The 16,483-nt window shown below is 40.9% G+C and overlaps 1 protein-coding gene across 3 annotated transcripts in view; it reads right to left on the reverse strand.

Annotated features, from left to right (window-relative positions):
- Nucleotides 1-16,483, reverse strand: part of sept12 (septin 12) — a 65,688-nt gene that overhangs the window by 19,608 nt on the left and 29,597 nt on the right. Inside the window, exons 1-2 of one of the 3 annotated variants that reach the window (XM_034594508.1) lie at nucleotides 10,198-10,292; nucleotides 2,085-2,492 (exon numbers count right to left, since the gene is read on the reverse strand). In XM_034594508.1, coding sequence (XP_034450399.1) covers nucleotides 2,085-2,454 — 370 coding nt within the window. In that variant the 5' untranslated portion in view covers nucleotides 2,455-2,492; nucleotides 10,198-10,292. Of the gene's footprint in view, nucleotides 1-2,084; nucleotides 2,493-7,662; nucleotides 7,864-10,197; nucleotides 10,293-16,483 lie in introns of those variants that run through there. The other 2 variants (XM_034594509.1, XM_034594507.1) reach the window with 2 other exon arrangements.

Consider the following 16,483-nt stretch of genomic DNA (forward strand, 5'->3'; position numbering starts at 1 on the left):
CTGCCTTCCACCAAAGTGAAGCAGTGGAGGAGGCATCAGAGACAAACACAGCAACGTTAAGTGTTCATCCTCATCTGACTTGTGCAGGGGGGTGGTCAAAATTCTAATTAGATTTTTAGAAAAAAACAGTGCCTATAATTACAAGCATAAGTCAAAACAATTCCTTGGATTAACAAAACTGATATAATATTTAAACGTGTTAGTTTATATATTATAAACTAACACATTTATGATTCTTTGGCATCATGCAAGAACCATTGGTATGAACAGATTTGTTCTTAAGTTGAACGTAAGAATGATTTAGTGATTTGACTTTTCTCGTATTATGAGATTTCTTACAGGTACAAGAATTTAGGATTGTTTCAGACCTGTCGAAGGAATGATCTGAAATTAGTTTGCTGTTATTCAAATAGAAAAGATTTTCATTAATGGATTGTATATTTCATTAGATTATATATATTTATAATTAATTATAAATAAATATATTTTCATCCTTCATAATCATGTTGACACTGTTTTAGTCTGCAATTCGATATAATTCTAAATTAATGTAATTAAACTAATTGATTTAGATGCTAAATGTCTCCTTTGTTCTGCAAAATAATGCGTTTTGCGCAAGGTCCACACAGAAATGGCTGGCTGGACTTCATTGTCGCCATGTTAATTATTTTCAAATCATTTGCCTAAAATTTTCTTTTTTTAAATCATCTGCCTCCTTGACACCTTGACAGAGCCTAGATCTTGTTGTAAATGTCAGATGGCAAGCTGCTCTACACGCCACAGACGGATTGTCAAATTATTTGAACATTTGAAATATTGTATAATAGAAACCATGCCAGTCTAACATCACCTCTAATTGTACGTATTTTTTAATTCATTTCAGTAATGGAGACTTTACCATGACTAAAAACTTCAAACTTTACTCTCGGCATCACTAAAATCAGGACTTCATTATCCAAAGTCTTTTTTCTCTTTACTCTTTGATGTCATTTTCGTGAATGAACAGTTGACATGGGGCAGCACATACTTATGTGGTATTATTGAGCCATTATTTATGCACAGATGGCTTTTATCATTTTTACGCCCATCATTTAAATACTTTTATTAAGATAAAATCCCTGTTAAATCTGATGTTTCACTAAACTCACCATACAAACAAATATAGGATGTACACGTATGCACGAGTAAGAGGCCGGACTGTCTTGCTGCATCACCCAACTTCTAAAGCTTCTACACTCATACGCTCTCAGACTTGACCTTCGGAGTTCAGCCACAGTTTGTCCTTCACACACGCAAACCACAGCCGGGGGTTCTCTGCACAGACGCGTTCACAACAGAAACAAATCCTCCTCATTATTAAGGCGAGAGGTGAAGCAGCCGGATGCAGCAGGCAGACACAGGAAGTGATGTATAAACACCTACAAATATGAGGTGATCTTTTTGACAACACACAGACACAGGTTTCAGCTATTATCACCACAAACTCTCTTAACTCTTCGTCTGTTTTATTTGTTTTGTGTGTAAGTTGCATGTAAGAAGTGTCATCAACCCCCTCATAGTAGGAGGCCAAGCAGAGAAAGTCTGCAGAGACTGCGGAGTGTCTCACTTGGACATTTGCAGAGTTCAGTGCATGTCTGAAAGCAGCTTTATTCAGCTCGTAAACAGCCACTCTGACATTATCCTGTGAGGCAGGCATAAACTCTACTGTATACTATTTATATTGTCCCCTTTTCATGTTTGCATATTCTAATTGAACCTCAATTGTTAATAAGTTATTGTCAACACAAAACACGATGGCAATAATTAGCTTTTATTTACTAGGAAATAGTTATCAAAGCAGTCAAAGCTAAATAGGACCATTTCGTCTCTACTTGTGTGTGGAGGCAAAGAGCAAAACCACTTCCCCCTCACACAGTCTCACTTCCTATTTCAATATGAAAAAATCAGTATTACAAACGCACACATGCCAGTGCACATGGCACGCAAACACACATACACACACACACACACACGCACTCGCAGACATACACACGATGAAGGAGAGCAAATGTAGATTGCTTTGTGTTTATGTGGGTGAGACTCACCAACTACCATGATGTTGAACTCGAAACCAGCCTTCATAGTCTTGCGCCTCATCTGGTCCAGTACTGCCTCAATGCCCACGTATCCAAACAGGTCAGTGCCTCGGATGAAGCTAATCTGCTGGCCAGGCAATGACTGGCAGAGCTCCCCATCAAACTCTATTTCCAGCTCCATTTCTTTCTTCATCTCTCCTTCCTTCATTCCCTTCTCCTTCCCCTTCTCCTCCATCACTGGGCAAACCTTCAAACAGTTCTCCTCTTTTTCTGTCATGGAATTCTGGGTAGGCATGCTGGCGGGTTGTTCATCATTCTTGTCCTCATCCTTTTGCTCTTGTCCCAGGATGCCTCCCTCTTCTTCCTCGCTCTCCTCCATTGGGGTGGGCGGGGGTGTCTCCAGCGTTTCAGCAGTGTCTGTGGGTAAAAAAGAGACTTCTCAGTATTTTTCAACGATTTGGCTTCGTGGAGGGTCATGTCTGCATGTGCCACTATTTGTAACACACTGAAAATGTAGCTTTCATTTCTTTTCAATAGTCACTGTTTAACTGACTGCACTCATTAAACCCATCCTGCTCACTAAGCAGGTTGTCATTGTGTTGCTGGTAGACTGAGGTTGTCAGGTTTAGTATACCATTGTGTTTGTGTAGCAACAAATCTGGGCACCTGGATTAACTATATTATTTAATAATAATAATACAAATATTTGTACTTTTTAAACAAGAAATGCAGCTCAAAGTGCTTTATATACAATATAGATGAAAATAAACCATGTTCAAATTTTATTGAAAACAAAATAAGAACATGCTGAAATGACATTTTAAAGAAAAGGAAATAAAAAAGAATAAGAAATAAAATGTAATAAAAAAAAAAAAAAGCATATAAGAGATAAAATGATAAAAAAAATGATAATAGCGCAGGAGTGCCGGCAAGTACAAGATCTAGTTAAGTGCTGAAGTAAAGGGGAACATTTTAGGTTTTCTAATAAAGACGTTTACTGAACTAGCTTCTCTAAACTCTAGCAGAAGTCTGTTCCACAACTTTGGAGTGCAATTTACAAAAGCTGCATGGCCGATTTTCTTTCGGCTGTTGTTAGGGACCTCTAACAGATTTGCTGCAGATGATCTCAGTGTTCCAGAGGGGACATAGTAAACTAGAGAGTTAGCTATGTAACTCAGTCGTAGCCCATTCAGAGACTTGTATCAATCCAGTGTATTACAGGCAACCAGTGCAAATGTGTCCTCCCCATTTTTCTCTGCTCACCCCAACTGGTCAAGGCAGATGGCCGACCACATTGAGTCTGCACTATTCAGGCGAGAGGTGAAGCAGCAGACAGAGGAAGGCAGTGACGTATTAACTCTGCTGCGGAGATCACGTGATTTTCTTTACAACACAAAGACACCGGTCTCAGCTATTATCACCACAAACACTCTTTACACCTTTGTCTGTGTCTTCTACATGTATGACACAGCTTTTCCCCCCGGGAGATATTTGTTTTCTTATAGTTTTTCTCATTTTTGCATCTGTCGCGTGTTAGACGCATCATCAACCCCCAACTCGCTCATGGTGTATCCAGCAGGGGATCTCCTGCTGTGTTCCCACATCGACTTCTCCTGGCTTTCTACGGACATTATACTAGGAGGCCAGGTGGAGAAAGTCCACAGAGACTGCAGTGTCTCACTTGGACGTTTGCGTTCACACATGCACCTCCTCCGGAGATAATACGGAGGAACTCTAGCAGCACATAACATTAGCCTACAGTTAGTTAGCAGCTACCTCAAACTAGACAACAAAATGTCAAAAGCTAAACAGTCAAAGGTGTGGCTGTATTTCACATGAAAAGATTTAACATGAAGCAAATAACTATTGGGAGGACCACGATAAACTTGTTAAAGCACGGGATACATTAGAAAGATGAGGGGTGCAGCGTGTTTGACTGCTTGCATTACCCCATGCCAGCTTATTAGCAGGCAGTGTGAAAAGAATTGATGATGAGTTTGAAGATGGGATATTTTGCTGTATCCCATCTGTGTGTGTGTGAGACACTGTTTTTGAGTATTTTTTAGTATTTAATTCACATATAATTTAAACTGCTAACAGTTAATATGATTAATCTCACAATAAAAATGCCATTGTTATTGTTGACTGTTTTTTGCTTTTTTAAATATTATTTAAGAAAACGTATGGCTTCACAGGTCAATATCACTAGATCACTAACAAAATACAAAGTTTCAATCAGAAACAATTTACATGGGGTGTTATTCGTGAATGTGAAAAAACTAACTTATAAACTCATGCACAGGTGACATATATGAAATATATGGGTTTACAAAGCTCCAGAGAAACAAGAATCTTCACATACAACATACAATCGTTTTAGGACTTAGCTGGACTATATGTAACACAAGTCTATCCCTTCTGTTATCTGCACGGGTTTGTATGTGTAGTCTGGTCTGTGCTGTAAGAGGATTGAATGGTGCTGACAATCCCAATGAAAACTAAAAGCTGTGTGTGTGTGTGTGTGTGTGTGTGTGTGTGTGTGTGTGTGTGTGTGTGTGTGTGTGTGTGTGTGTGTGTGTGTGTGTGTGTGTGTGTGTGTGTGCCTGTGCACCTTACTCTCAAAATACAAACCCATACATACACATGTCTCAGTCATGCTGGTTTCAGATGACTGTTATAATTGTATTTGTACACACACACACACACACACACACACACACACACACACACACACACACACACACAGAGGCTGATGGTAAGTGTTAGTCCACATAATTTAATCAGCTATAAATATACTCCGTTCATCCATTGGAACAGAACTAATCCTCCTCATGAGTCAGGGCAGTGAAGGGCAGAGTTGGTGACACAGACAAGTCTGGCTTTTTTTTCATTAATGAAGCAGGAAGTGTTTTACTGTATAAATATAAAATGAATAAAACACATAAGGGAAAGTATTTGTTGAATAGGTAATTAGGTTTAACATCCTCAGATGCTTCAGTGCCATTAAACAACAACCTTGTAGCTAAATTACAACAGTTAAAGGAGGACTCCATGTAAATTTCACATAAAGATACATTTCCTTTACATTCTTACCATGCCTATGAAATACATATTGTATTGTCTGTGGCTCAAGAGAACCTTAAAAAGTCTTGGCTATAGACTAATAGGCTACCAACAGGAGACCTCAAACTGGTTCCATTTTGGGAAATGTGGGATCCAGTTTTTTGGAAGCTTGACTACAAGGGATTCAAAGTAAGCCTGACAGATTATCAATATGTCACATGTGAGAGCCCATTAACCTGGACATGTATCACACACTTGATGAACTGGAAAAAACCCTGGCCTTGTTCAGCTCTGAGTATGTCAGTCACACCTGCACTAGAGTCCATCTCGACAACATTACTTCTGATTTAGACATTGGTCTGCGATGCATTTCCCTCTCCCTCCAACTGGTCCTGCTCCTGCTCACTGTCAAATAAACAGGTTTTCATCATATTACTCATTCGATTTTTGGTTTTCAGGTCTGACTGTACCCTACAATGCGTGCTGCAGAGACACCGCATCACATTTGGGCGGAAGTCTACAGATGTGCATTATCCAAATGGGGATAGTGATGCAAACATTTAGCAAGTTTTCTTTCAGAGTGTTTAAAAGCTGGACTCACTTGTGACAATAATAGTATGATGAATGGAAAAGTTGAGTGATCAGATAAAAGTTCTAAACCTACATGTTTTCACAAGTACGTAAGGCTAATCGGTGGATTGTCAGATATGACAAATTGTTGGTGAGACTTTGCTCTCAGAAAAAAAGACACTAGACAGTAAAACAATGGTTAAGCAGATTGCAGCATTTAGTCAAACTCTGCCATGACATGTCCAAACCAAACCCAACTCACTCAAGTCTGGTCAATGACAGACCATGAACACTTAGGTGTGTACCATAACAACGCCAACTGAATTCCTCCAAAGCTTTAAAGTCCTTTTCAGCTTGACGGGACCCTCAGCCTGAACTTACCACATGGTGATTCCTAATTGACAACATGTGTTCCAAGTTCCAAGTTCCAAGGGCTAGAGCAGTACACCAAAAAGAGAGTGCAGTTGGGAGTTTGGAGTGATGATTTGATGACAGACAATAGCCAAGTGGTGAGCTGACTGAAATTCACACTGAATCATTTTAATGATAAAGTATGAAGCATTGATCTATGCAATTATCGAGCAGCATGGCTTCTACTGCGTTCACATTCACACTTGCTGACAGAAAGTGGTGGTCTCTGCGGCGTCTCATAACTCTGCAGATCTGAGGGGCTGTTATGCTAGGAACACAACTAACATACTCTGCTGTGAGTGCACAGTGGTTTTCTGCTGCAGCCACTGTACTGCTGTAGTACTTCTTGAAAACAAACTGCTGTGTCATTTTAATAACATCGTACATGTTTTTGGTACAGTTTTGTGCGTCTGAGTTCAAATGAAAAATTGTTGGCTCTTACTTGTTCATCACTCACATTGTGTCAAAGTTTATTTGCTTTGAGTTGAGCTTTACCTCAACTTTCCCCTGTATTATGCACTATAATGGGTGCTTTTTAAATTTCCATGGCACAGACAATGCTGGGTTTTCCGACATAAACTCCAGAGGATGTCCAAAATTGTGTGTGGACTTTCTCCTGAGTTCGCCTTTCACACATGAACAACACAGCAGGAGATTCTCCGTACAGACACGTTCATGACAACCCAAGATCTGGGGGGTGTGCAGGCGAGTGGAGGCACAACAAACAGAGGCAGGATGTAACATAAATCCATCGCTGAGATCACGTGTCTTTGTTTACAGCACATCGACATTTGCAGTGAATCCTGCAGAGGATCTCATCTCTGATGTGTTCTCACATGTGCTCCTGCGGACCAACCGGACAAGTTTCTTCAAGGGGACAAACCAGAGAAGGTCCCACTCTTAATGAATGAAAGATCAATATTTTGATGTTACATAATCAGGTCATGTGGGACATGGTATATTTAAGCATCTGTATACATACAGTCCATCCACATAGGTGGACACATTGTGTTTGACTTTGACAGCTCCGCTCTCCTGTTAATTTGTGGCACCTGTTTGGATGGGATGACTTCCCACTGAAAAGAGGCTCTACAGCTGTGTAGGGTCTAAAACAAATAATGAGTATTTTGAACATCACAGCAGATATACCTGTTCTAGTAGACATCAAATTAAAATGATGAAACTGTGAATAGCCAAAGTTTGGGCTCTTTAATAAATCAGAAGAAGATAAATGAAAATGTGCTTGATATTCATAAAGATACTACAGCACACAGTTTGTATATGAGTTTAAAAACCTCAACAAAAAAGCAGAACTGGAGTCTGGAGTCTTGCGATCCACAGTGTACTTTAGTTTCAAGAAACAGTACAGACTATAAAGCTCTGCCTGATTCAACGGTAAGAAACAAGCTGAGGCCTAATAACCCCCCAACCCCCATTCTGACCGCCAAAGTGGACCAGTCCTGTCAGCCTTCATTGTTTGCACAGAAGACTGAGCGTACCCCACTGATATCCATGGAGCATGAGAGAAACAAAAGTATCCTACCTCCTCTCATTCACAAAGGCCAGTTGCGTGACTCCCTGACAGGCAGTGAAGGGTTCTCGAAGCCGGCCGAGACAGAAACTCTGCTTTCCAAACTACTTTTTCTGCTAAGTGTGTCTGCAGTGATGGTGCTGCACTCTCTCTTTCCCTGTCTGACCGCATCTGACCCTCACCCTCTCTCTCTGGTCCTCCCCGATGTTAGGAGGAGTAGAGAAAGGCTGAGAGACACCAAGAGAGAGGGAGAGGGGGTGAAAGAGAGAGAGAGAGAGAGAGAGATGGTGCGGCAGAGAGGAAGGGGGGTGTTTGGCTGCTAAAAGCAGCTCCAGGAACTATTCACATGCAAATGGCCCAAGCAGCTTCCACTAATCCCTGAGAGGAGAAGGAGATTTCTGCAGTCAACATGCAACTGACTGCAGTTCAAAGTAAGACTTTTTTTTTTAACACAAACTATTATGTAATACTTTAACATTACTATTTGTCAATAACTAGGGTGGGATAATGCAGGCGTTATATTAACTGCAACTACAGTAACATGTAAAATCATTGATAAAGAAGTTTTTTATTTTAAGCAAAATCTCTATATTTTTATTGATAAAAAAAACAGAGGAGACAAAATCTCAAACAATTACATGTACTTCACACATGTATGTCACACCCTGTTAAAGCCCTATGAGACAAACTGTGATTTGTGAATATGGGCTATACAAATAAAATGTGATTGATTGATTGATTGACTTCTTCAATAGGATGGGCTGCAGATTTCTCCTCCTTCTGGTGATTCTGCACAGCAGCACAACACACACAAAGGCTCACCTAGTGGAGCAACCTGATGTATGTTACATGTTCAAAGCTACAATAAGACATTAAGGCATTGCTTATTAAAGATGATATCCATGATAATGCATACATTCTACTTCATTACCTCATTTCAGAAATCAGTCTGTGACAGCTATATGAGCTCTAATTGCAAAATGTACTGGTTATTAAAATGCAGGCTATATAATCTAGAAAAATATTTTAGACTTGATTAAAGTCTGCTGGACAGCAGGCTTGTAAAGCCGCGTTCACAACTTCACACTACACAACTTTCTCTCAGACAAGAATCAAGACTCTCTCCAGAGGTTTACTTTCACACATGAAAATCACAGTGGGATATTCTCTGCTCAGACCCGACAGCAACAAATCCTCTGGTGGACTCAGGTGAGGGGTGGTTCCAGCAGCCAGAGGCAGCAAGTAATGCATGGAGTTCACATGCTTTTGTTTACAGCACATCAACACCAGCGTCGGCTCTAACCACAAGCTCTCTGCCAAGACGTTTGCAAAAATCATCCAGGACTGGTAAATGGGGTTTGAGCTAGTCCTGACTGTGGCTGTCTAGTTACTTTGTTTGCTTTAGCACTGTTCCAAATGTTGTATTTAGAGATTTGTTTAAATGCTTAGTTTAACATCAGCTGAGACTGCTGTCCAGCCCCCTTACGGCCCGCAATGATAAGTGGATGCTGCTAATGGGTGGATATTAAAAACAATATTAATCCACCCATATTACAATTCATATTATTTCTTGTCATTTCATTGAAAATTCTACTGATATGTTTAGACAATGTTTTTTACACACTGGAAAAGACAGCAACCAAGAGAGAAATGTTTCAAAAATAACAGAAAATCATTTCCACGTGCATAACGGATGAACCAGTTTGTCGTTGTGAGTGGAAGCATCATATCTGATGTCTAATAAGTCTGGATAACTGTATAACAATATATTAACCTGTACTATAACTCTACTGATAAATGTTTCCACATCATCCACCCACATTCAAAATGTCCACCTAACAGCTTCATTTACAGTAAATGTTTTATGTTTTAATCTTTTCATGTTCATTCATGTTTTATGTTTTAATCTCTTCCCTACAAAACACTGACCTATCAGCATATGATTACTCATGTGTTACGAGGATAGGTTTTCTTTTTCAACATAACGATTGATGAATATGGCATGCATACCACCATCATCATCTTGTTTAATAGTAATGTAACTCCTGATAATCAAACAGTAGTGTCACAACCACACACTGAGAAGTGTAGTGGTAAAAGGACAACACTCCCCCAACACTCTCTGCAGACATGTTGGATGTCAGACATGAAATGTGAATCTAGAAACTTTAAAAAAGTAATACACTAAAGAAGTTCCAATCATTAAACCAGCATTATAATAAATGTAAATATGAACCTCTTTACCTAAAGCTTAAAAAACTAATCACAATTTCATTACCCTTATTTCTGCTTTTCACTTCTCCTAGTACTAGAGTTAAAATGTTGAACTGAAACTTTCTGTTCACTAAGCTAAGTTGCCATCACATTCACAGCTGACAAACAAGCAGACTAGTTTTCACACGTCCAGCTCTGAAGTGCCAAACCCCAAACATTTTCACACCGAACAAGTGTGTGACTAACAGAAAGCAATAATGTCAATGTAACACTGAGGACATGGTAAAGGCAGTTTAAAGGGGCTGAAAACAGGAAGGAGAGAGCTGTTTTTACCTGGTGTGGAGACCCAGCAGGCAGAAGTGACACATAAATACAACTGGGCAGGATGTCCTTTCACTGCCTGTGTGTGTGGAGAGGCGTGGCACCGTGTGTGTGTGTGTGTGTGTGTGTGTGTCTGTGTGCGTGTGTGTACGTGTGTATCTGTGACTGTCAAAGGATGATGCATTTCCTGGCCTGGGGGAAACGGTTTCCTGCTAAGATCCTCTGCTGGCTATATACTGTCTTAACAACAACATACCATTAGATGACAGTGATGCTACATGCTTTTAATCTCCATAGTTGTTGTTTCCATGGAGAAGTAGTAAATGTACAACAGGGCAAAATTGGAATTAATCATAATGAAAAGTAATAAATGCCAGTAAAGCCTCAACAATTTCCTCCCCTGATCTTTCCTGATTTTATAGCAGCATCAATTTGTCAGTGGGTTTTTGGTGATCGAATTGAAATCAGACAGAACTTGACCAAATAACAGTAGAGGTGTAAATGAATGTGAGATGCACAGAGGATGGATTGTGATACCATTGATCACACCACCTGTTAACGTGTTAGCATTTCAGAAATGACCTGCAGGTAAAATCCGGAGAATTGGATAAGGACGTTACCCGTATGCTTTTCGCCCATCCACTATGCAGAGGGAGGTTCTCTGCACAGATGCGTTCACAGCATCAAATCCTCTGTATTATTCAGGCGAGAGGTGGAGCAGCCGGGTGCAGCAGAAAGAGGCTGGAAGTGACGGATTCATTCTGCTGCGGAGTTCACGAGATTTTCTGGTGTTGGCTCTTATCGCCACAAACTCTCTTGACTATTCGTCGGTGTCTTCAACATGTATGACACCGCTTTTACACCAGGATACATTTGGTTTTTTTGGGGGGGGTTTTTGCGTCTGTCGCGTGTTAGAATTGCATTAACCTCCCCACTTGCTCGCAGTGAATCCAGCGGGGGTTCACGTGCTGTGTTCACACATCGGATTCTCCTGACGTTCAATGGACTTTATACTAGGAAGACAGGTGGAGAAAGTCTGCAGATAATGAGCTGTAGCAGAAGGATAGTAACAAAATGTGCAAATTTTACACTTAAGTTACCTTTTATTTTTGTCAAAATGTATTTTTGCTCGGGACAAGGATTCTAATTCTCCACTGGACCGACACTAGTAAGGTTCTTAATGGTCAGTGTGGACTGGAGAAATGGTTATAGCAAAGAAAAACTGTTTCACTGTACATTTTTGGGTTTCAAATGGATAGCTCTATTAGCAGCCTTGTTACATTTCTTACCTCAGTATTGAGCATCTGAGGTGGCAGGATTCCTGCATCACCCACTTTCCCAGGCACTCCACATTCCCATCCCCCTCCTCCATCCCACACTACAGAAAGAGAGCAGCTCACTGAACTTTCCCTGCATGATAACGTATCATCTGCCAAATCTTTTCAAACGATGTTCAACCAAATGCCCTTGTCAGTTTGATTGAAGATCTATACACTGATTAATTCAATTATTATTGCTATTACACACATTTGCTTTGCTGCTCTAAGTCACATCATGTATGATCATTAGTACTTCATTTAAGGTAAAAATAATGGTTCATGTCATGCAAGCGCACACCTCTGGAAACATTTAATGTGAACGCTGTATTACTACTGTTTCACTTATAATAATTGCAACATAAGATCAAATTATTCCTGCCATGAGAATCTTCATATTACAACTGTGGCAAACGACTTTGCCACCACCAGTGATGTGCCAGTTTAGACTTAAAAAGAACTAGTTCAAAGTTCAGTTCATAAAGATGAAAATGAACTAGGACAGAGACTGTCACACCTTGTTAAAGCCCTATGAGACAAATTGTGATTTGTGAATATGGGCTATACAAATACAATTGATTGATTGATTGACTAGTTCACGTTCATAGTACAATTTTCTTTAATTTGTAACTAAGTTCACGGTTCCAAAAATGAACTAGTTCACGTTCATTTGTTCCTTTTTTTGGGATGGTTATGATTTAGATGACAAACTCTTGATCATGTATTGAGTTATTAATCGATGGTGTCAGATAATGAATCTGGATCTCTCCGGTCACTTTAACACTGAGTCCTGACTGTGTGAGTCAAGTCTCATGTTGTACTGAGCACAAAATGTTGACAACTCATATTTCATATATAAATGCAGCCTCATAAACTCTAGAGCGAATCAAACAAACACCAAGTAAACTTTAAGTACTGATCAGGTCCTGATAACTTGTGATGAGTGTTGGTGTTTATAAGTTAAAGTGAGAGCAGGTCAGCAGGAGACTGGAGGAGGACACAGGAAGCTCCATCACGGTACAAACCAACCTTCTGATCATTGAGCATCATTGTGGACCGTAGAGAAACTCTATATTTTCACTGTTTGTTCCCACTGTTCTCCAACAAATTTAACTTACCGGCTGCTTCACGTTAACGCTCCTGCTGATCTCACTGCATGTCGCCACATGAGTGAGTGGGGGCAGGGCCCCAGGGCCTGTGTGTGTGTAAAATCCAACTCGCTCTCAGTCTGAGTCTGGGAGCACGCGCACACACACACGCACGCAGGTGTTAAATGATAAATTCAGTTCAGCGTTTACAAAAAATATGAATGCGTTCACGCACAACACTGCAAAAGCAGCCAGAGACAGACCATTCTAGTTTCAACATCTTTATTTTGGTGACTGCTGGCATCAACCCACTGAGGGCTGGATTCAAAACCACACCGAAAATCAAAGTTAAAACCAGGAGGAACCCAGGGCCCACTGCACCAGCGTAAGGCCTGACAATCGGTCTAAGGATTAAGTCCTGGTACATAACAGCAGTCAGGGAACTGTTGGCTATGACATGGAGGTCTGTGCAACCCTCCAAGGATATGCCTCCCAAGACCATCACTGACCCACTGCCAAACTGGTCATGCTGGATGATGTTACAGGCAGCATAACGTTCACCACAGCGTCTCCAGACTCTTACACGCCTGTCACATGTGCTCAGTGTGAATCTCATGCTCTTATCTATGAAGAAAACAGGGAGCCAGTGGAGGATCTGCCAATTCTGGTGTTCTCTGGTGAATGCCAATCGAGCTGCTTGGTGCTGGGCTGTGAGCACAGGTCCCACTAGAGGACGTCAGGCCCTCATGCCACCCTCATGGAGTCTGTTTCTGAAAGTTTGGTCAGAAACATGCATCATTCTGTAGGGCTCTGGCAGTGCTCCTCCTGTTACTCTTCACAAAGGAGCAGATACTAGTTCTGCAGCTGGGTCGATGCCCTATTCTACGGCCCTGTCCAGCTCTCCTCGTGTAACAGCCGGTCTCCTGGTATCTCCACCGTGGTCTTGAGACTGTGCTGGGAGACACAGCCAACCTTCTTGTGACTGTTCGAATGGATGTGCCATTCTGGAGGAGCTGGACTACCTTGGGGTGCAGGTACCACCTCATGCTACTGTGACAAGGACACTAGCAGAACACAAAACTAGAGAAGAATCAGTCAGGAAGGATGAGGAGAGAGCAATTATCTGTGGCCACCACATGCAAAACCATTTCTTTTTTGGGGGGTTGTCCTGCTTTTGCCTCCCAGACTGATTCTCTCACTGATGCGCTGATCCACGTCTGGGAGGAGACGACTCATCAGGAGCACGCCCAGGCAATGTCGGGAGTGCCTACAGGCACGTCGGGGCCATACACAGTTACTGCAGACATGTCAAACTCTAGGCCTGTGGTCCGCTTCCGGCCCGTGGTACAATTATATATGGCCCACGATAAAATATTGTATGTCTATCTTAACTGGCCCGCATCGTGAACGATGAACTGAACAAATGTGTGTGTGTGTGTGTGTGTGTGTGTGTGTGTGTGTGTGTGTGTGTGTGTGTGTGTGTGTGTGTGTGTGCTCCCAGACAGCACACACACACACAGGCCCCGGGGCTCCGCCCCCACTCACCCGCTCAATGCGACACAGAGCTCGTTCACAGGAAGCAGCCGGTAAGTGACTTTGTTGAAGAACAGTGGAAACAGTGAAAACACTGGTCACAGCTGCTCAGTGATCAGAGCAGAAGCTGCAGTTGGTTTGTACCGAGCGGGAGTTTCTGTGTCCTCCTCCACTCTGAACAGCTCTCACCTGAATTAAACACTCATTACTTATCAGGACCTGATCAGTACATTAAGTCCCTTAGTGTTGAAGTAGTTTAATTTAAGTGTGAACTGGCACAACACTGCATATCTGTGTGAGCAGCTTTTCTCTGTGATGAAGATGAACTAAAACCCACACAGGAGTCTTCTCTCTGATGCACACCTTCACTCCATCATGAGGGTTTCCACAGCACAGAACCTAACCCAAACATTAATGAACTGGCAGCCAAAAGATGACAAACATCTGGCTCTGGCACATGTACAGTACATTAAAGAGGAATGTAGCCTATCTTAATATGTTTTCTTTTTGCACTTTATCCAATATCCTGTCTATCCTGTTTAATAAATATTGACCCTGTTTGGCCCTCAACGTAGTCCCAGTTTTTAATTAATGTGATGTTTGATTTAAGTGTTCCCTTAATTTTTTGGAGCGGTGTATATAATTAGTAAATAAAATATAAATGTCTGTATGCTGCATAATCCACTTCTCAATCTCCACTACTCAGCCATGTGTTTTTCGTCTTAAAAAATGTAACATGTGACAGATACTATATGTAGGCAATAGTGCAACACAGTTAAGGAAAACACTCAACACCTTGTTTATACTAGGTTTTCTGTGTGTATGTGAGAAGACAATGTTTTTTGCACGATGAAGCAGGACATAGGGATACCACAGGTGCTGCACAAGCAATGAACTCTGTTCACAATTAACAACAGCTGAATTAATTAAATTTACAATTATCCTATGAACTATCGTCATAAAATTGAAGCTGTGTTTTTTTTGGAGATGATTGAGTTGATTCTATGTAGACATAGAGGCTGCGTTCCGAAAGTCAAAATAATCTCCTTTCCTAAGCACTAGTTGTTGACCCCGATGGAATACGTCACACGGTCCAGGAAAGATGTGGAGGAGAAGCTGTAAGGAGTTGGACAAGGAGAACCAGGGTGCGGAGAAAGTCTGTCTCCACTTACACTCTGTGTTTTTTTCCTTTATTTATAACATAAGCTAAACACAAAATGCACGGTACTCTGTGCTGTAGGCTCAACGCTCACAGTTATAATAAAGTTACCTGTTTAAAACAAAATGATATGTCCTGAGAAAAGACGTTTTCATTTTATACAAAGGGCACATTTAATCATTACCTACTCACAGGAAATAACAATAAAACAGATTTAAATGAAAATGAAACAAACAGGACTGACATTTTGAAATAATATAATAATGTGAGGAATATACGTGGAGACAAACTTATCTAATTGGCGAAAAATATTTTTTGCAATTCACAAATAGGGGATTTAAATACATTTTATATTTGTGTTATAGTTAAGTAATTCTAAGTTACGATGATGATATTTTGAACTGAACATATTATCAATATGTTTGTTGTTGATTGGACAGAAGTGACATGAGAAGACATCAGGAGCTCCTACGATCATGTGAGGATTCCCATCAGTTCTAAATCATGTCATGAGAATAAACCGGCTGCTGTGTTTTTTATATTCACGTAGTCCAGGTGCAACTACGAGGTTGTATCGCTCTAAACGTTGCTGTCGCAAAGAATTGGTGTCTGGGCTCTAATTGGTGAATATGGAGGCATTTTCTCCTTTCCTTTCATAAAGGTCCACTGTTTCCTGTGCTAAAGAAGGTAAGTTAGGAAGCAGTGACACTCCTTTCCTTATCCTTTAGAGAATTCGAACAGCTCTTACTATGGCAGCCACTGAAATACTTCCAGGTCATTTCACTCAGTTAGGAAGGTTCCTAATTAAAATGGACTTTCCGAACACAGCACAAAGTCAGACTATAGGTGGTGTGTCTGTGGTACAAGAAACAGGTCAGACGGTCACTGAAATTGTCAAAATTAGGACTCTCCATGTTATCATCTGGAAAGGGGAATTTCCAGACAGAAAGGTATTGGGGGATCTTTTGGCCTGAGTTTGAGTGAGATGAGAGGTCACATAAGCTGCTTTCAGAAAAATTGGATTTCCAACAATTTACATTTCCGCAAACGCGGCTCAGCAGGAGGATGACAGCCGACATTTAGGCTAAAAACATGGTGTAAATGACGCTGTTTCAAGTCGAATTTGAATGTCGGGGCTTACAGACACTGGGATGACACCATAGGAGCAGTATGGAGGCATTTTATATTTTCTTTCTGTTGTT

Source organism: Hippoglossus hippoglossus, chromosome 8 (assembly GCF_009819705.1).
Source record: "Hippoglossus hippoglossus isolate fHipHip1 chromosome 8, fHipHip1.pri, whole genome shotgun sequence".
Lineage (NCBI taxonomy): Eukaryota > Metazoa > Chordata > Actinopteri > Pleuronectiformes > Pleuronectidae > Hippoglossus > Hippoglossus hippoglossus.